The sequence below is a fragment of the Dromiciops gliroides genome, chromosome 2 (assembly GCF_019393635.1).
Source record: "Dromiciops gliroides isolate mDroGli1 chromosome 2, mDroGli1.pri, whole genome shotgun sequence".
NCBI lineage: Eukaryota > Metazoa > Chordata > Mammalia > Microbiotheria > Microbiotheriidae > Dromiciops > Dromiciops gliroides.
The window spans coordinates 212,921,728-212,943,983 of NC_057862.1; the positions used below are offsets into that span (position 1 = coordinate 212,921,728).

A 22,256-nucleotide genomic window follows, 5' to 3' on the forward strand; every position below is an offset into this window, starting at 1 on the left:
TTTCATATTTTAAAAACATTTTTACCGATATCTATTGTTTTTTTAATATCACCTACATTTCCCAATGTTTTTCTCTCCATCCCATAAAAAGAAGGAAAGGAAATTAAGCAAAACTAACCTACATGTAAAAAAAGTCTGACATTTATACACACTGCTCCATATCCATAGCACCCCACCTGTGCAAAGAAGTGGGGAAAAACCTTTTCATATCTCTTCTTTGGGACCCAACTTGGTCATTAAAATTTCACAGCATTCAATTTACTTCTGCTTCATTTTTACAGTACAGCAATATCCAATTAAATTCATCTACCATAACTTGTTTAGTTATTCCCCAATCAATAGACATCAACTTTGTTTCTAATTCTTTGCTACTACAAAAAGTGCTGCTCTAAATAATTACAAAAATATGGAATATTTTATTTTATCATTGACCTCCTTTTGATATGTGTCGAGTTTAGAAACCTGAGTCAAAGGGTATGGACATTTTTGGAACTTTATTTGCAAAATTACAAAATGCTTTCCAGGGAATGGTCTCTTGTGGAAGGTGAGACTTATGCTGAATCTTGAAGAATGTAGAGGTGAGAGGCAGACCATTCCAGGCATGACAGATATCCATTGCAAACATAGAGATAAGGGAGATAGGGAATGTTGTTTTCAAGGAACTGCAAATAGGTAGAGCATATCAAGGGGAGCAGAGTATATATTAGAAAAGGCCAGGTTATGGAGATCTTTAAAAGCCAAACAAAGAAGTTTATATTTGGTCCCAGAGTTCATTAAGTCGGAGATGGATAGGGAAATGGGACTGTGATATGGTCCCTATACTTTAGAAAAGACCTATACTTTAGAAAAATCACCTTGGTAGCTGAATAGAAGATATATTAGAGTGGGAAGATGAATCAGGAAGACTAATTAGACGTCTATTGCAGTGTCCTGGAGAAAGACGATGAGGGCTTGAAGTAGAGTGGTAGTTGTGTGAGTGGAGGGTTGTGACAAAGAGGAGAAATGTTATGAAAGTGGACATGACCAGGATATGTGGTATGAAAGAGTGAGAAGTGGAGGAGTACACTGAGGTTGTAAATCTATGTTAATGAGAGGATGGTGGCTTTTTTGAGAGTAATAAAGAAATTGGAATTGAGGATAGGATTTGGGGGAAAGATAATGAGTTATGTTAAGGACATGTTGAGTTTGAGATGCATGTGGGACATTCACTTTGAGATGGCCAGGAGGCAGTTGGTGATATATATGTTGTTATTCAGTTGCTCAGTTTTGTTCCACTCTTTGTGATCCCTTATGGGGTTTTCTTAGTAAAGATTAATTAATTAATCCCATGGATTAGGCAAACAGAGATTAAGTTACTTGCCCAGGTCACATAGTTAGTGAGTATCTGAGGCAGGATTTGAACTCAGGTCTTCTTTACGCCTAGCACTCTATCTACTGAGCCACCTAGCTGCCTCCATGCATGTATGCATATATATATATATATATGTGTGTGTGTGTGTGTGTATGATCAACCACTTACATATATATACACATATATTGTGTGTATAAGTATATATTTACACATTTACTCATAAATATGTACACAATCAGTCAGTCAATCAGCAAGCATATATTAATCACTTGCCCTGTGCCACATATTGTGCTGTGTGCTAGGGTTACAAAGAGAAAGCTAAAATATCCCTACCTTCAGTGAGCTTGCATTTACTTATTTCAGTATTGCCCTATCTCCTGGTTCATTCCTTTTTGTTTATAAACATGCCTATGTCTACCCCATCCTGAAAAAACCCTCACTTAATACTTATATCCTTATTATTTATGGGCCTATATCTATTCTGCCCTATGTAGCTAAATTCCTCAAAAAGTCCAACTGCTTTTTCTCCTCTCACTCTCTTCTTAATCCTTTACCATCTGGCTTCTGACCTTATCATTCCACCAAAACTACTCTCTCCAAAGTTATTAATGATCTCTTAGTTTCCAAATTCAATGGTCTTTTTTTTTTGGTGAGGCAATTGGGGTTAAGTGACTTGCCCAGGGTCACACAGCCAGTAAGTGTCAAGTGTCTGAGTCTGGATTTGAACTCAGGTGCTCCTGAATCCAGAGGCGGCGCTTTATCCACTGCGCCACCTAGCTGCCCCCAATGGTCTTTTCTTAATCCTTATCCTTGACCTCTCTTCAAAATTGCTGATCACTCTTTCATCCTTAATATTCTCTTCTCTCTAGGTTTTCAGGACAGTATTCTCTCCTGGTTTTCTTTCTGTCTATCTGACCACTCCTTCTCAGTCTCCTTTGCTGGATCCTCATTCAGATCATAACTGCTAACTGTAGGTGTCCTTCAGAGTTCTGTTCTGAGCCTTCACTTTTCCCTCACTTTACTTGGTGATCTCATCAGCTCCCATGGATTTAATTACCATCTCTGTGCTGATGATTTTCTTATGAGTTACAAGTATTATCTTCCCAAATAGGAATGTAAACAGTTTAAACTTTTAATATCCCTTATGATTTCTTTTTCCTGGTTACCTTTTTATGCTTCTCTAGGGTCTTGTATTTGAAAGTCAAATTTTCTATCCAGCTTAGGTCTTTTCATCACAAATGCCTGAAAGTCCTCTCTTTGAATTACCATTTTTCCCCCTGAAGGATTATATTCAGTTTTGCTGGGTAGGTGATTCTTGGTTGTAATCCCAGTTCATTTGTCCTCCAGAATATCATATGCCAAGCCCTCCAATCCTTAAATGTAGAGGCTCCTAGATCTTGTGTTATCCTGACTGTGGCTCCACAATAATTGAATTGTTTCTTTCTGGCTGCTTGCAGTATTTTCTTCTTGACTTGGGAGCTCTGGAATTTGACTATAATAATTTAGGATCTTTTTCAGGAGATGATTTGTGGATTCTTTCAATTTCTGTTTTACCTAATGCTTTAGAATATCAGGGCAATTTTCCCTGAGAATTTCTTGGGAATTTTTGATCATGGCTTTCAGGTAGTCCAACAATTTTCACATTATATCTCCTGTATATATATATATATATATATATATATATATATCTCCTGGATCTATTTTCCAGGTCAGTTGTTTTTCCAGGGAGATAATTCACATTGCCTTCCATTTTTTCATTCTTTTGGTTTTCCTTTATTGTGTCTTGATTTCTCAGAGAGTCATTAGCTTCCATTTGCTCAATCCTAACTTTTAAAGAGTTATTTTCTTCATAGAGCTTTTGTACCTCCTTTTCCATTTGGCCAATTCAACTTTGCAAGCTCTTGACTTCCCCCCCCCCCCATGATTTTCTTGCATCACTCTCATTTCTCTTTCCATTTTTTCCCTCTACTTCTCTTACTTTATTTTCAAAGTCCTTTTTGAGTGCTTCTTTGGCCTAAGACCAATTCATATTTTTCTTGGAAGCTTTGGATGTGGGAGCTTTGATTTTGTTATCTTCTTCTGAGGGTGTATTTTGATCTTCCTTGTCTCCATAGAAACTTTCTATGGTCAGCATTTTTTTCTGTTTGCTCATTTTCCCAGTTTATTTCTTGGCCTTTAACTCCTTCTTAAAGTGGGGCACTGCTTCCAGGGTGGAGGGGCATGCTGTCCCAAACTTCAGGGGTTTGAGCAGCTGTTCTCTGAAATACTTAAGGAATTTGTAAGTCCCTAGTTCCTCCAAGGTGGTACAGTTCAAAGAGAGGCACATTCACCACTCTCCTGACCTGTGCCCCAGCTTGCAAGCAGCTACAGGCCCACTTCTCTGCCCTTCAACCCAGAACAGAATCCTGCTGCACTGTGGCTGCAAGCTCCGGCATTCCTGTGCCCCTCTCCTGCCTGGCCACCACCCAAGACTACAACCCACATCCAAGCACTGGGAAAACAACAGAGTCCCACCTCAGTGCCAGCAAAGAGACCCCTGTAATCTCTCCTTGGACAATGGCTTGATCCCCTCACCATCCGTGGGCTGAGTTCCAGAAGCAGCTATTACCGCAGCTGATTCAGAGGCTCCTGGAGCCTGGTTCTCTGGAACAGCCTACCTGGGGCTGGATCTGTACTGGTGCGGCCTGCATGGGGCTGTGCTTTGTTCTTAGCCTGGTACAACAGACCTTTCCTGATGACCTTCTAAGCTGTCTTTGGTTGGAAAATGATTTCACTCTGTCCTTTTGTGGGTTCTGCTGCTCAAGGAATTGTCTTATGGTATAATTTGAAGGTATTTGGAGGGGTCTGGGGGAGAGCTCAGGGAAGTCACCATCTTTCCTCCACCATCTTGGCTCTGCCTCTCTACGCTGATGATTTTCAAGTCTATCTATCTTGTCCTAAAATCTTTGCTGACTTTCTCACCTCCAACTTCCTTTCAGACATCTCAAACAGGAACGATGTTCAGTAGACATTTTAAATTGAATCTGTCCAAAAACAGAACTCATTTTCTTTCACCAAAACCCACCTCCTGTCTTACCTTTCCAGTTACTAGAGAGGACAACAGCATCCTCTCCATTCCTCGGGCTCAGACCCTATGAGTTATCCTTAACTCTCTATATCTTGACCTCGCCCCCATCCAATCTGTTGCCAATGCCTATTGATTTCATCTTTGAAACATCTCCAACATCTCCCTTCTCTCCTCTGATAGCACTGTAGTGCAGACATTCATGATCTCATGCCTGGAATATTTATAATAGCCTACTGGTAAGTCTGTCTGCCTCAAGTTTCTCCCCAGTCCAATCTACCTTCCATTCAGGCACCAAAGTGATTTTCTTAATGTTCATGTCTGATTATGTTGCTCCCCTATTCAATAAGGTCCAGTGGCTCCCTATTATCTTTAAGATCAAATACAAACTGCTCTCTTTTTTCCCTTCATAACCAAGCTTCCTTTAACCTTTCTGGTCTTATACCTTGCTCCCTGCCATGTACTCTTTGATCCAGTGGCACCTGCTTCCTGCTTGTTTCATGAACGAGACACTCTCTCACAGCTTCAAGCATTTTCTCTGTCTGTTCCCCATGCCTAGAATGCTGTCCCTCCTCAATTCTACCTAGTGACATCCCTGGCTTCCTTTGAATTCAAATTCAAATCCCACTTTTTACAGGAAGACTTTCTCAACCTGTCTTAATTTTAGTACCTCCCCTCTAATAATGATTTTCCATTTATCCTGTATCTAGCTTGCTGTGTATATATTTGTTTATTTCAGTTGTGTCCCATGTTATCTCCCACCTTGTAAGCTCCTTGAGGGCAGGGACTATCTTTTGATTCTTTTTATATCCTCAGCACTTAGCACAGTTTTTGGTACATTGTAGGTACCTACTAAATATTTATTTATTTATTGATTGATTCTAATGGGAAGGAACATATATAAACACATTTATATAAAGATAGATGCAAAGTAGATACAGAGTAAATTTAGAAGGGAAAATACTAGCAGCTAATGGGATCAAGAAAATGTCTTTGACTTCCCTACAGGAAATGATGCTTTAGTTGAGGCTTGAAGGAAGCCAGGGATTCTAAAAGCAGAGGTTAGGAGGGGTGGCATTCAGTGCATAAAAGGCAGTGAATGAAAGGGCACACAAGCTGTTCCATCTCACGCCCTTCATTGAATGTACCTCCCTCATGCATAGGTAGCTTCCTCTTTCTCAAGTCCCTTTGGAGGGATTGGCGCAGTTGAAAGATTAAGGGAACAACTATGAGTGCTCCAAAAGTGTACTACCAAAATCTTAGAACAATATTATCCAATGTAGACATTCTCTTGCTTGTTTCTCTAGTTTCTATTCATTCCTTCAAGTTTTAGAAGGAAGCAGGAAGAAATTTTGATACTTTAAGCAACGTGCCACTTGGTATTTGTAACATAGCCCACATATTTATAACTAAGCAGGCCTAAATAACTGGCATCATTGGAAAAATATGAAGGGCTGCCTTAGACTTGAAGTAGATGCCATTAATGGAAGAAGATAGTCCTTCATGAAGAACTACTAATGCTTTGACTCTAAATTCAGTGATATTTGGCTACCCTCATATGACATGGGATTACTATAGTATCAATGCTAAATTATTATTAGATAGCCTTTGAGACCATTGCTAGAGTATTTAAATGAATTTCTGTTCATAGGAATACACACACACACACACACACAGCATGGGCAGTGACAACCAATAACACCACAGAAATGAATGGAAAATATATATATATATATATATGTATATTTTTTGGCAGGGCAACGAGGATTAAGTGACTTGCTCAGGGTCACATAGCTAGTAAGTGTCAAGTGTCTGATGCCAGATTTGAACTCAAGTCCTCCTGAACCCAGGGCTGGTGCTTTATCCACTGCACAGGAGTATATTTTAATAGATACAATATAACTGGTTACTGAAATGGGAGTCATTTCAGAATCAACTGTCTATACCATGAAAAACTATAAATATAAGGAAATATGGAAACACCTTTATAAATTGATACAAAGGAAAATCAGAAGAACAAGAATTGAATCCATACAGATTACAACTCCAAAATATTTGTACCAGTCCATTATCTCAGTTTTTCCCTAGTCCATCAATATTATGTTTTAATGTTTTAGGGAGCTAGTTTTGCAATTCTGGTGGGTTTAAATTAGCATCAGAAAGTTGTCTTCATTTATATTTCTCTGATTATTAAAGAATTTTGGCATCTTTTCATTTTGTTTTATTTCAAACATTGTTTGCTTGTGTCTTTTGACCATTATTCCATTGAGGAGTGCATATTACTAAAGTATTAAACTGCCTCCTGGATGTTAGACCTTAATCTGACATATTTACTGCATTCATTTTTCCAATTCCATTTTTAAATTTTAGAGCTTTTACAAGGGGCTCCAAAAGTCTTAGTGCAGTTGTAAGTGATTAAAGCATAAAACTGCACTAAGTTTTAATAGCTTAAAACCCTACTAAGACTTTTGGTACATCCTGTTTGCTACTTAGTAAAACAACATATAGAAAGGTAAATATAAAATGTATACAAAATAAATACAAGATAATTTGGGGAGAATTAACTGGGGGTATCAGGAACGACCTAATATAGGAGATAGCACTTGAGCTGAACTTTGAAGAGGAGAGCTAGTATTCCACCAGGTTGAGATAAAGAGGGGGAGAGCATTCTACGCAAGGCTAGCCTGTGCAAAGGCATGGAGGTGGGTGATAGAATGTCATATGCAGGGTTATGTGAGCAACAAGATGGAGTACTATCCGCATGAGTTCTCATACCTTTCCAAAACAGAAATTATGCGTTCAAGATAAGGCAATTGTAGCTCTTTTCATGGTTTAGGACACCTGGAATCCAAAAGAAGGTTAAAAAATACTCTTGAAGCCTCTGAACTGACTCTCACTGATCCCGAGTTCACTCAACATCCCAAACCCACCTCCTGTGCTACCAGCACTGAGGCTCCACCAGAAGATCCAAGGATGAGACATAGACTTAAGACCAAACCTACACCCACACCTCTTAACATTACCATGGGGTCTTTGGTTTCAGGCTGCAAAAATTTGACCTGGCCAAGACAGACAGCCAGGTCCTCAAGAGCAAAAGCTTACCGGGGTGGGGGGGGGGTAGCTAGGTGGTGCAGTGGATAAAGCATCAGCCCTGGATTCAGGAGGACATGAGTTCAAATCTAGCCTCAGACACTTGATACTTACTAGCTATGTGACCCTGGGCAAGTCACTTAAACATCATTGCTTGGCCCAAAACCAACCAAACAAACAAAATAAAAAAAACCTTATTGGGAGCAGCTAGGTGGCACAGTGAATAAAGCACTGGCCCTGGATTCAGGAAGACCTGAATTCAAATCTGGCCTCAGACATTTGACGCTTACTAGCTGTGTGACCCTGGGCAAGTTACTTAACCCTCATTGCCCCACAAAAAAAAAAAAAAAAGAAAAAAAAAACTTACCAGGGGCAACAATCCTATAATACCTGTACTACAAAGCTCTGAACAGCCAGTGGTGGGGTAGACAACCTTGTAACACCTGTAGAGTAAGTGTTGGGGCAGACAACCCCGTGGCAACAGTGTTGCAAAGATCCAAACTAAAGAACCAAGGAATAGAGGGAACTGGAAAAGACCCCAGGACATGCATGACATGAGATGTATATGAGGGACTGTGCAACACTCCACCAAGCCTGAGGTAAAAAGTATACTGTGCCCAACTGAGCTTAGTTCTTGCTATCCCCAAAAAACTGGGTCAGAGATCTGAGCTAATGAATCAGGAATTACCCAGTGTGGGAGGAGGTAGCGATGTTTTTAGGTTTAGTCCCCAAGGTAACCATAGTCAGAGGGGAGGGAGTCAGAAAGTGAGAAGTGAGAGTAGGGAAAATAAGGGTGAAAAAAGATTGGAATTACCAAAGATTTCAGGAAGAAGAAAACTCAATCTTGAACATAGACAAAACAACAGGAAAAACACCAACAACAGAAGGAGATATATATATACATATACATATATATATATACATATACATACATATATATATATGGACTTCAGACCTAGCAAACAGTCAGGCATCTATAAATAAATACTGAAAAACAAAGGAAAATGAATCCAACAAAGGACCCTGTGGAATTTGAGGAGAATGTGGAAACGCAATATAGGTTCAAAAGAGAAATGGGGGCAAAGGAAAAGGGATTACAACCAAGTAAATCTACCCAGAAAAACTCTTCATAATCTTTCAGAGGAAAAAATGGGACCTTAATAAAAAAGAGGACTCTCAGGTATTCATGATGAAAAGACCTGAACTGAATGGCAAATTTGACTTTGAAATACAAGACCCTAGATAATCATAAAAAATTAGAGTTGGAGGACATACCTGGGGTTGGGTGACTGTCTTGTGTCTGAGGCCGGGTTTTGGCTGGGATCCCCCTGGGTCCAGGGGTGATGCTTTGTCCACTGTGTCACCTAGCTGCCCCATGATGACAACCTTAGGGTTAAATTGAAGGGTGAGGGGAATGCACTGGGGGAGGGGGAAGGGCAGAGGTGAAATCCTACTTGAAAGAAACAGGAAAAGGCTTATGGAGTGGGAAAAGAGATGGGAGAAGAGCAGGGCAGTAAATGAATTTTACACTTATCAGAAAAGGCTCAAAGACTAGTCAGAGTTGGCTCAAGGAGGGACTAACACAGACACCCAACTGGGTGGAGTAATTTATTTAATCTGGGCAGTAAATGAGCCTAATACGCATCAGAGTTGGCTCAAAGACTTCAATCTCATTAGAATTGGCTCAAGGAGGGAATAATGTACAAACTCAATTGGGTGGAGTAATCTCTCTAACCCTGCAGGAAAATAGGAGGGGAAGGGGATAAAGAGGGAGGGGAAGGGGATAAAGAGAGAGGGGCAAAAGAAGGAAGGGTAGAGTGGGGGACGGGACAGACAGAAGCAAATCCCTTTTGAAGAGTGATAGGATGAAAGAAGGTGGATAATAGAATAAATATCACAGGGGTGGCAGCTAGATGGTACAGTGGTTAAAGCACCGGCCCTGCATTCAGGAGTACCTGAGTTCAAATCCGGCCTCAGACACTTGACATTTACTAGCTGTGTGACCGTGGGCAAGTCACTTAACCCCTCTAAAAATAAATAAATAAATATCACAGGGAAGGGAATAGGATGGAAGGGAAATAGTTAACAATAGCAATCATTAAAAAGAGAAAAGGGGTAAAATTGTACAAAAAAATATTTATAGCAGCTCCTTGTGGAGGCTAAGAATTGAGAATCAAGGGAATGTCCATCAATTGAGGAATGATGGAAGAAGCTGTGCTATATGATTGTGGTGGAATGGTCTTGTGCTATATGATCCCAGAAAAACCTGGAAAGACTAATGAACATCAGAGTATAGTGAAGTGAGCAGAGCTGGGAGGACATTATGCATAGTGACAGCAGTGTTGTTCAATGAGCAATTGGGAATGATGTAACTACTCTCAGCAATGCAGTTATCCAAGAAAATCCCAAGGAACTAATGAGGAAGCTTACTATCCACCCCCATAGAAAGAACTGATAAAAAGAACACTTGTGGATTGTATATATATAACCTGGTTGCGATCATATGGAGCAGGGAGGAAAGGGAGGGAGGGAGGAAGAAAAATTTGGAACTCTAATGAAATTAATGTTGAAAACTACCCTTACATGTAACGAAAAAATAAAATAAATGTTTGTTGCTAAAAAAAGAGAGAGAGAAATGGGAATTATAAGAGCAGAATTTATGGCCTGTAGAGCAAAAATAATAGGTGTGGTGCAGCTAGGTAGTGCATTGGATTGAATTCAGGTGGACCTCAGTTCAAATGTGGTCACACTTACCAGCTGTGTGACCCTGGGCAAGTCACTTAACCCTTTTTGCCCCCCTCCAATAATAATAGGCAGAATAAAAAAACTAGAATCTGTAATGGCAAGCCTTAACTATAAAAAAAGAGAGAACAATAGATTTTAAATGCAAATACCCCAAAGTGAAGGACAATTTAGAAAAAAACAAAAAGCAGTAACATTAAAAGAATGTGCTTATTATTTAAGCAAAATATACTTATCTTTAAGACAAGATGCATAGAGACAACCTAAGGCAACTGCATAGATCATAGGTCTTCCATAAGAACATGACAGAACAGTGAACTTTAATATTATAATGAAGGAAATAATATAGAAGAGAACTGCCCAGAACTTCTGAACATAGAAAACAAAATTCAAGTTGAAAGAATTCACAAATTGCCTTCTAATGTAATGTTCAGGGAATACAAAGCCAACTTGGTTGGAATATAGAATATTTGGGGGGAAGTAATGTGAATTTGGTATGAATTTGGAGCCACATTTTATAGGACTCGAAATGCCAGAGTAGTTTATATATAATACTAAAAATTATAAAGATTCATTGACATTTCTTGAGCATAGGAGTGACAAGATCAGATTGGTACTTTGGGAATATCAATTTGGCAGATGTGTTGAGGTGGAATAAAAAAGAGGAGAAACTAGAAACAGATAAATCAATTTAGGGGGCCATTGTTATACTCTGGGAGAGGTCTGGTGACGTCCTGAATTAATGTGGTCACCATATAGGTTGGAGAAAATGTGTATGTCAGAAGGGTTAGGGAAGTATAATTAACAAGACTTCAAAATTGATTGGGTGAATGAATGAAGCATATATTAAGCTCTTATTATGTGCAAAGAACTGTGTGGTAAGTGCTGAAGAAACAGATAGATAAATAAAATAGTCCCTCCTCTCAAAGAGTTCACACTCTCATGGATATGGGTTCTCAGGTTCTCTTTCTTTAAGTAAAGACTTAAGGACAATGGTACTCTCAACAGAAAGAGGATATTATGGAGGATGGAAGGTTTTGGAGGGAAACATAATAGGTACTTTTTTGGACAGGTTGAGTTTAAGATGCCTGTGGGATGGTCCCTATATTTAGGGGCCCTACATACCAACATGATAAGCTAAGTCTGTATTATCAGGTAACATAGTAAGTGTCAAATTAAGTGGAACAGAGTAGCTATCCCAGGAAGTGATATGGAAGAGAGCACTGTTGAGTTATTGAGGATTCAGGAAAGAAAGTGATTTTTGATCTGTCTTGAAGAGTGGTTGCGATTTGGGTAGGTAAAGAGAAAGATGGAGGGTGCTTCATATGTCAGGGAGAGTAGCCGTGACTATTTTTGAATTTCTATGTTTTGTCATCACTACCAACATCATATTCAGAGTCAGCTTTCACAGTTCCCCACTGGATAATTTTGAATACTCAACATATGTGTATGGAAGTAGCCCAGAAGTAGGAGGCAAGATATGTCTTCTAGTTTGGGTTCTGTAACTTAGTAGATATGTAATTTAGGAGTGAGCCCCAATTTCTTCATCTATAAAATGAATTGTTGGTAATGACTTCCTGGACTGCTTCACAGGGTTATCATAAAGATCAAATAAGATAATGGATATAAAGTACTACAGACATTTTAGGCATTATAATGCTAAATATTGAAGAACATGGTATCAGTGTAACTCACATTTCTAAACTCACATTTACAAAACATCTGACTTATAGCAACAGCATTGCGAACTGGCTAATAATGTAAGTGTAGCCCATGTGACCTCTGAGTCTTTTTATCCCAACTCTACTCTCCCAGTAGCAAGTTGGGTGCCCAGGTCTTGGCTATGTCTCTCCTCTAAGCAATATAGGGGTAGTCCTGGAATGTTGTGTGTGGGGGTAATTCTTTAATGCCATCAACTTGAGTCCCTATCACATGCTTTCTCCCAAGATTATCAGTTAATAATCATAATTAACTAGCCATAAATATCTTTACAAAAAGGTATTTGTTAAAGTGATACAATAAGAACAGTTGGCACAAAAGATGCCCCAAAAGTCAGTGACATATTTTCTTATAAGTACATATAGAATACAGATGAAAGTGAACTCACTCTTAGGGAGCACATGTGAAGGTAACTCACAGTTTTTGGCTACTCACAGTCCTTTTATTTGTGGGTTGCTCAAGAACTTCCCTTTTAGCATGGTGAATCTATGTCCATCTATCCTTGGACCAACTGGCAACAGTGTCTGCATACAAAACTATCTAGGGCATTGAAGGAAAGATGGAAAGTCCAACATCATCCAGATCTTTCAAAGCTGGAGAGTTCTCCTCCAGTCAGGGCTGGGAAGATCTGATCAAGGCTAAATCTTAGGACCCTCACTCCCACTCCCCAAATCCTCCATCCCCAGATAGTTTATCTTCAGTGTTGTGCTGGAAAGTAATATTTGGTCTAATTTCTGGAAAGGCCTTCACACTAACTGTGCTTTTATAAAGGACCCAAATGATGTAACAAAACCCCATAGCAAGTTGGAGCAGCCTTCTTGTCTGGAGTAATTTCACTTTATCAAAGGGCTTTTCATACTTAGTCTAAGATCTTTTGATCAATTGATTAAGACATATTTCCTAAAATAAAATGGAATGATTTAATACCCCTTGCCCCCTGCTCACCCTTATATAACTATTATTGTTATTTTGCAGATGAATAAAGCAAAGCTTAGGTTGTGACTTGCCCAGGATCACTTAACCATTATGGATTTGAGTAATTAGCATAGTCTGTCTTGCCCCATTAGTTATGTTGTCATCCTTCTTGCCTCAGGGCTGGAGCCATATATGTCTTTGTTGCCGTGGAAAAGAAATATATTTTCTCACACACATCTAACCAAACTTCATGTTCCCTTTTTTTATGTCACTCTCTTAAATCACAGTCTCCTCTGGATTAAAATCTTTCCCTTCCCATCTTGTTATCTGCACAAAATTCCCATTGTTTCCAAATGGCCTACATAGTGGACATGGTACAATGGGCCTGGTGATAGATTCGGAGTCATGAGACCTGACTTCAAGCCTTGGCTCTGCTGCTTGCTAACTATGTGACCTTGGACAAGTCTCTTGGCCTCAGTTTCTCAATTCACAAAATTAGCGTCTGGATTGGATGACCTCAAATGACCTTTCTAGCTATAGATCTACGATTTTATGATCTCTCTTCTACTTACCCATCACAAATTCCATCCACTTGCCCAAAAGTTCTTAGACAATCACCTTCCCTCTTTCCTATCCTCATCCTTCCTGTGTTTTCCATTTGCCAGCTTCTTTTTCCTATCCCCATCCTTATATCCTCTTTCCATGGCTTGTACTAAGAAAAAAGGAAATCAGAAAAAAGAGAGGGAATGAGAGATTGGTGAGCTATTTCTGGGAAACATACTTACTGTTTATGTCAACATTGCTGGGGTCTTTACTAGATTAGAAATTAGCAAAGTTATCAGGCAGGAGTCTGCTATAAGCTTCTTGTCTCCTATGCAAGCCCTTCATAAACTGAAGTCAAACACCAATCTAGGCCATTTTATTTGAAAAAGTATTTTATCCAGTTCTCATGGATCAGGGAACTTTCTACCTGTTGATTATAGAATATATATTTAGATCTGGAAAGGACCTTAGAGTTTATTGAGTATCTAACTGCCTAATTTTACAGATCAAGATACTGAGGTACAGAAAGATTAAGTGAAATTCCGAAGGTCACAGAGCTAGTGTCTGAGGCAGTATTTGGACTCAAATTAACTCAAATTATTCCTGATTTCAAGTCTAACACTCAATCCTCTGTACTACCCAACTGCTTCTGTGCTGTCTTACTGACCTGATGAATTCTCATCTTGTATGCATTTGGAACACCTTTTTGGACACAAAGATAGTACCTATTATTATTATTATTATTATTTTATTAATAATAAATAATGATAACAACAGCAACTTCCTTGCATATATATTTAAGTTGAAAACTCTTTCCATACGTTACTTAAATTTGATCTAAACTTGACCTTCCAAGCCTCCTTTCTAAATAGTCTTTGTGGGAAAGATTTCTATGTATTGTGGTTATTCTCAGTGATTTCATCATAATACTAACTCACGTGTATAGAGCTCACTTGCCTCATTTGTAACATAAGGATTTAGGACTAGTTGGCCTCTGAAGTCCCTAGCACATCTGTGATCCCATGATTATTGTAGAAGACAGTTCTGCTTCAGGAATATGTTGAAATAGGTGATGTCTCTGGTGTCTCTTCCAACTTGCTAATTCTGTGGGTTTTTTTAGTAGCTGCTGGCCTTGGATTCTTTGATGTTCCCAATAAAGTGTTTCAGAGCCCAGTTTCACTATTCAGCTATGGAGGAATGAAATATCACTGCTTGAAGAGATTGCTTATGTGATCCAATTACAATAAGGTTGACTCAGGACCGAAGTGCGTAGCAGAAGTTTCTCTGTACCTGCAAATTTAAAACAATATTTCTAATGAGTGTATTGGTGTCAACTCCTTTAAAGACTATGTGCATAATCAACCAGGGCATCTTTTATTCAGTCAGCCTCTTTAACTTTATAGCTTTGACTTCATTATGGCAAATTTTTAACACATTGTTATAAAATGAATCATAAAATTCTCCCACTCATCCTTCTCTAGATATTGTACCCATAATACCTGAGATACATGGGGAGCATCTGAGGATTTGAAAACATTGCTATCACTCTTCACTGGTGATACCAACCTGCTTTCCTCCTCTCCCAAAGATATTAAGTGTTGTATCATTTCAAAACAATTTCTCAATGGACTTTTGCTGTCACTATCTACTTTTACATATCAGGAATTTGCACAGTGATTCTGGGGTTCATCTTCAGATTATTGATGGGTGATGTCCATGGCTTTTTAGCCAATTCCTAGAGCAAGAAAGTATATAGAAAAAGAATTATTATTTCACCTCTATGAGCCTTTCCCCTCTCATATATAAAATGATAGCTTTGGGGTAGATGATCTCTAAGACTTTGTAGCTCTAAATCCTATGATCCTTTAAGTTTGTTCCAAAGGTGGCTACGTTAAGTGGTGGATATTATACTACACCAGGAGTTAGAAAATCTGGATTTGGGGCCTGCTTCCTACCCATATGCACTATGTGGGCTTAGCAAATTACTTCTATCTTAGAACCTTAGTTTTTTTTTTCATCTGCAAAATGGAGATAATTATACTAGTACAACTCTTCAAAGGAAGATACTTTACAAAGTGTAAGGCACTGTAAATATGACTCATTTAACCTTGGGCAATGCATTTGACATCCTGACCCTCAGTTTCATGATATGTAAAAAGAAGAATATTATTTCAACTATCTGTATCATAGGAGAGGTAGTATAGTATAGCGAAATGACCACTGGACTTGGAGTCAAGATATCTGAGTTTGAATGCTGCTTCTAACACATAATAAATGAAACCTTGGACAGGTCACCTAATTTTTCTGATCAACAGCTGTGAAATGGGTACAATACTTACAAATAGCAGTGTGGGGGCAGCTAGGTGGTGCAGTGGATAGAGCACCGGCCCTGGAGTCAGGAGTACCTGAGTTCAAATCCGGCCTCAGACACTTAACACTTACTAGCTGTGTGACCCTGGGCAGTCACTTAACCCCAATTGCCTCACTAAAAAAAATAGCAGTGTGAAGGTAAAATGGGAGGTTTAGTGGCCTACTATAGCAACAGGAGTCAACTCTGTGCCAAGGCAGTTAACAAAAAGGTAATGATATTCTAGGCTGCCTGTGTGTACTAAAGTTACTCATAGAATGCACTAAGAGAAGCATAATATCTAGAAAGAATGTTAGTTGTACTCTTCCATGGGTCAGCCCTGACCTAGTGAACTGTGTAGAGTTCTGGGCACCACATTTTGGGAAAAAACATTGATAAAGCGGAGTGCATGCCCAAAAGGGCAACCATAATGATGAAAGAACTGGAAATCATGACATTTGAGGATCAATTGAAATACATCAGGATAATTGGACTAAAAAAAATATCTGAGGGGAGGTTCATGATAACTACATTTAAAATATTTGAAGGATTATCATGTGGACAAGGGATTAGGCTTGTTCTGCATGTCCTCAAAGGGCACAGCTAGTAACAATGGATAAAAGTTGCAGAGAGACAGATTTAATCTTGTAATAAAGAAAAACTTCCTAACAATTAGGGCTACCTGAAAGTGGAATGGGGTGCTTCAAGAGTAAATGAGTTTCCCAATGCTGGAGGGCTTCAGTCAGAAGTTGAATTGTCTGTTCAGGTACTTATTGGACTAGATAACCTTTAGTGCCCTTCCAACTCAGAGATACTGGGTCTGTTTGTAACTTACACTACTTATCTAACAGGATTTCTGTGGGGGGGAGTGCTTTGTAAACTCTAAAGTGCTATATAAATATTAGTTATTTTGAATATTATTGTCATAGACATATTCAATATTAATATTATTGTTTCAGCCCTTCTTGGCTAAGTATATAATCCTAAATTATCAACACAACATTGAAATGTATACATTTTTTTTTCTTTTTAGGTTCTTTCCTTACTCTTTAAACAATTTCCCTTCTTTCCTCCTGGAAATGCCATCAATTTCCCTATTTCTGTTGAGGGCACCACCATCCTCCCAGTCACCCAGGTTCGTAACCTTGGAGTCATTTTTGACTCTTCCCTCTTCCCCAACCCCCATATCCTACTAGTTAGCCAAGTTCTATTGATTCTACCATCACAACATCTCTTGCATCCATCCCCTTTTCTTCATTCACAGGGCTTCCACTCTAGTTTAGGCCTTCATTACCTTTCACCTATCTGGACTATGTAATGACTTCATAATTAGTCTCCCTATTTCTAGACTCCTCCTTATCCACACAGATCTAGAGTAACCTTCTTAGTGTATAGCATCATATGATCATAGATCTATAGCTGCAAAGAACTTTAGAGGCCATCCAGTCCAACCCCCTGATTTTATAGGTGAGGAAAATGGTATCCAGAAAGAATAAGTGCCTTACCCAAAGTCTGTCATAGTAAGTGGCAGAGACAGGATTTGAACTGAGGTTCTCGGATACTCAAATCCAGCAGATGTGTTCATGTTGTTTCCCTGTAAAACCTTCAGCAGCTCCCTTTTGTCTCTATGATAAATACAGATTCCTTAGTGTGATATTTAAGGTCCTCCAAAATCTGGTTCTTTTCTGGTCTTATTTTACATGACTCCCCTTTGCATTCTCTATATTTCAGCCAAACTGGGTCACTGACTGTTTCCTCAGTAAGATATTTCCTCTCCTACTTCTGTGCCATTGCACAAGCCATTCTCCATACTGGAATGTACTGCTTTCTCATCTTTGACTTTCAGAATCCTTATTTTCTTTAAGGTTCATTTCTTGTCACCTCTGTGAAGCCTTTTCTGTCAAGTCGTTAGTGTTTGCTTTCACCTCAAATTACTTTTTATTTACCTATCTTTCCGCATTATATCCACCTCCAGTAAAATGTAAGCTCCTTGAGGGCAGAAACGATTTCATTTTTTGTCCCTAGCACAGTACCTTGCATGCAGTGGATGTTTAATGGATACTTGTTGACTTGAATGAAATTGAATGTTATCCTGTATACACCAAAAGAATAACAAATTGTAAGTTACTTAGGAGCAAATATCCTCTATATTTTTCTTTTAAAAAATAACTTACCTTTTTTTTTTTGCTATTTTGTACTTGACAAACACCAATAACATTCATTCTCCTTTCCCCATCTCTTTTAAAAAACCATTCCTTTTGCTCTGTTTTTCTATATCAGCACTTTGTAAGCTAATTTATAAACCTCAAAATGTTCTGTAAATGTAAACTTTTATTATTGGTATCATCATTGTCATCATCATCACCAGCAGCATCACTACCACTGCCACTGCCACTGCCACCACCACCACCACCACCACCATCACACTTAGGCACAGGGAGATGAAGATTTGGCTAAAGGCTGTGAATGTGTATAGCAAAGTCTGGAACTTGAATTTCCCCTGACTCTTCAGGAACTTTTGACTAAACCATTCTGTCACTCATCTACTAATAGAATATATTTTTCTTCAACTAGAAAGCATAGGGGAGTTATTCAAATGTCCTTATACCATAAAAGGGAACAACCATTCAGTATGTCATGCCATTAGGAACACAAATCATTCCTCCACTAATGAAAGGAATCTTTGTCATAGATTACAATTCCTTTTCCAATGTCTCTGGTGGTGGTGGGATTAGAACTCTGTGGGACTCTTATTCAAACAGAGCAAAGCACTACTTTTTCAAGATCTGAGACGTACAAAATAAGAACTACTGGAAGTGGTTAGATATGGTTTCTAGTGCTTTAAAACCCTCAATTTGTTGTTTATATATAAGTATTTCCTTCTCTGTTCTCTTTTTAGATGCCATGACTGTGGGGCCATTCTTGAAGAATATGATGAAGAAACACTAGGGCTAGCCATTGTAGTGCTCTCCACATTCATCCACCTAAGTCCAGATCTTGCGGCTCCTTTATTGCTGGATATCATGCAGTCTGTGGGAAGGTGAATCTTGTTTTCTGTCTTTCTAGCTGGGGAAGAACCTCTCACTACCCCATGAATTTTTGTGACACCAAACCAAATAATTCAACAATGTAACAACTCATTTTCCCATTGGTTGTTTGGTAAGAATAATACCAAATAACTGAGCTGGCTTAGTTTTATTGCATGTGGTTTTTGGTTTTGTTTGTCTTAATTTTTATTGAACACAGTTAATTTGTGAACTGAATTAGTTGTTTGGATGTTTTGACACAATTTCAGAGAGGTATTGTGGGCAACCCTCAAGCTCAGTCTCTTGTGAGCAGTTAGGCAACATAAGCTAATATTGAGTGGTCTCTATCCTGCCTTGATCTTGGTAAACCCAAGAACCAGTTTTATTGAATGAGCAGAAGTGTATTTGGAAGTATTAGGATGCAGTGAATAGGTTAAAGAAATAAATATTGCAGATTTCAAAGATTATCCTGGCCCTGACAAATGAAGGAAAAGAGGTAGCTTTAGGGATACAGGTCCTTCATCCTGGTTAAATGATAAATGTATTAAACTTAGTTGCCTTAAGCTGTTTATTAAGACAAACATGTTTGATGTGGTAGACCTTTCAGGAGATAAACATATGAAAGCTCCTGACAGCCACTAATTAGTTACGTGGCTGTGAGTAAGTCACCTCCCTTCTCTGGGCCTGTTTTTACATCTGTAAAATAATAAGGTTGAGCTAGTGGACCTCTAATGTTCATTTTAACTCTAAAGCATTATGATTCTATGGTTTTGTGGATGATACATTCCCTAATCAGATGCTAAACTCTAATTCTAGCACATTAGGTTTTTTAAACAAGGGGATAAGATGTCTTTCAGTTCAGGAGTAATTTATGGAATACCTCCCCCAGCACTGTGGCAGGACAAATGACAAGTTCCCTGCTCTCTAATAGCTTATCCTCTAGCTGAGGATAGAAGTGAAATGAATGATTTCACAACAACATACAAATAAATACCAAATGAGCAGTAAGGCAAGAAGTGTGATAGGAACTCAGGAAAAGGAGAGATTCCTGTAGTACGGGGTTGCTCAGGAAAGGGATCATGGAGGAAGAAGGACCTGACCCAGGCCTCAAGAGATAGGATTGCATATTTCAAGAAAAGGGCAAGCTCATAGACTTCAATAGGTTTAAGACCCACCCCTCTTACCCCTCCTTCTACTTCTCCCTTTTCCTATTTTTCTCCTCTTCTGCTTCTTATCTTCTTCATTCACCTAGAAGTTCTTCCTTCTAATTTGGGAAGGAGACTACATCAGGGTAAAGGGTAATCACAACTGTCAGTCCCTTACTTCCAAGTTTTGTTTATAGCCTGTCTTCCAAGGTCATATGGTAATTGGGAACAAAAAAGATTATACAGGGGTACCCAGATATATTACTATGTAGGCAGAGGACTATCCAAGAGTCCAAGTGATTACCATGAGAATTTCAAGAGTAAGGAGCAAGGAAGTTATATACTAAGTCCTACTTCTCCACATTCATCCACCTAAGTCCAGATCTTGCGGCTCCTTTATTGCTGGATATCATGCAGTCTGTGGGAAGGGGAATACCATTTTCTGTCTTACTAGCTAGGGAAGAACCTCCTCCCCCCTTATGAATTTTTATGACACCAAACCAAATAATTTAATAATGAAATTATTATAATTTATTATATATTATAAATATATATATATATATATTATCATCCATCCCACCTTGGAACAAGTGGGAAGTAATGTTTATTTCACATCAGACCCACTTGGCAGGATCAGGAAATGAATTTTCACTTAGTGAGTTTCTAGTATTCCTTGTTATCAATACTAATGAATTCTATAATAGACAGAATTATTAATCTAGGCTGATACCATTCCATAAAACAACTAACTGACAAAGAGAAACCACTTAAAGATGAATCTTCTGAAGAAAATTTTTCCTTAAGCAAAACTTATCATATTAAAATTTTGCCTTGTTCTCACCTTGGCAAAGAAGTACTTCATACTAAGTACCTTAAAGTGCAGCAAATAGGAGATGAGAGAAATTAAAAGCAGTGCTTCTGATCTATAATGCTGCTTTAGGGGAAGAGGGCCTTGGTTATAGACTTCATTGTATGCTATTATTTTCTTTTTATTATGGATAGTTATATTTTAGGGGAAGTGATTGGATCATTTATATAGCTAAATCTAAGAAATAATGAGTCATACAACAATGGACTAAACTGGGTCAAATGAATTCTGTCACATATCTCATTACAATGCAGGCTTTGACATGACTCTGCCAAATCCCTGTTTATATTGGTGGCTATATGCGCAGAGGGGGCCTCAATACTTCTTCCTTAAGGTTCTAGGGTTAATTGTGAAGAGTTATGGTATCTTTCTAACACTATTGCTTATAAGTTCCCAATGGAGTACTCTGCCTGATGATTATCATTTGCTATCATCTAGCCAGCCAGAGTTAATTAGATTTTAGTTAGGGGTATTAGGAAGGAAATAAGTATTTATTAAATTCCTACTATGTGCCAGGTATTAAATAAATTGATGAATTAAGTCCTGTTTTAAATTACCCTTCTCCATTCCCCAGGCCAATTATATATAATACATTTTTCTTTGGAATACTACTTGAAACAATTATTTTTCTACTAAATAGATATGATGACCAATTACTATCATAATTATTAATGAACATTTATTTTGGAGGAGACTTTTGGATAGGGTTGTAACATTAGGTACTGTGTAACTTGTTAGTCTGTTTACTTAAAATATTCTCAATTATGCTAGCTAGGAGTCATATAATTTGATACTAGCAATAGTTTTGATGGGTTGAATGGAATTTGAAGAGTGTCTTTGGGGAACTACCTGAAAGAGCTAATGGGATATGGCATGGTATTTTGGAAAGAATGCTGAATTTGGAGTCAGAAGACCTAGCCTTTAATCCTGACTCTGCCACTTACTCCCATGTGACCATGAGCAAATTATTTTACATTTTTGGACCTCAGTTTCCATTTCTGTAAAATGAGGGGTTGGATTAGGTGACTTCTAAGGTTCTTTCCAATTTAAAATCCATAGTTCAGTTATGGAGCATTCAATAATGGTTCTAGGTCCATGTCTATTTGTAATTTTCCTGATATTGTGTTCTTTGATGAAGGCCAGGACATTCATGTGACTATATTTTTTGGTATTTTGTCTAGATTGGCATCCAGCACCAATTTTTCCAACCAAGCAGAAAGGTAAGGTCCCAAAGTAAGCCAAATACATTTTCTCTACCCTTCCCCCTTTTTTCTTTTTATAGTATTGCTGTTTTTAAGACACTAAGAGGATACTATAGACAGTACTATAGACAGGCCAAGAGACAGGAGGTTAGGTTTTACCCTCAGTTTTCTCACTTATAAACTGGGTGACTTTGGGTTCCTTATTTATAAAATGGGAATAGTTAAACTATCTCCTCAGAGTTTC

General features: G+C 38.4%; 1 protein-coding gene across 11 annotated transcripts in view; it reads left to right on the plus strand.

Moving 5' to 3' along the window:
* Positions 1-22,256, plus strand: part of UNC79 (unc-79 homolog, NALCN channel complex subunit) — a 323,533-nt gene that overhangs the window by 224,182 nt on the left and 77,095 nt on the right. For 7 of the 11 annotated variants that reach the window (XM_043986754.1, XM_043986757.1, XM_043986758.1 and 4 more), the window contains 3 exons: positions 16,805-16,906; positions 18,671-18,811; positions 21,992-22,030. In XM_043986754.1, coding sequence (XP_043842689.1) covers positions 16,805-16,906; positions 18,671-18,811; positions 21,992-22,030 — 282 coding nt within the window. The remainder of the gene's footprint in view (positions 1-16,804; positions 16,907-18,670; positions 18,812-21,991; positions 22,031-22,256) is intronic. The other 4 variants (XM_043986756.1, XM_043986763.1, XM_043986764.1 and 1 more) reach the window with 1 other exon arrangement.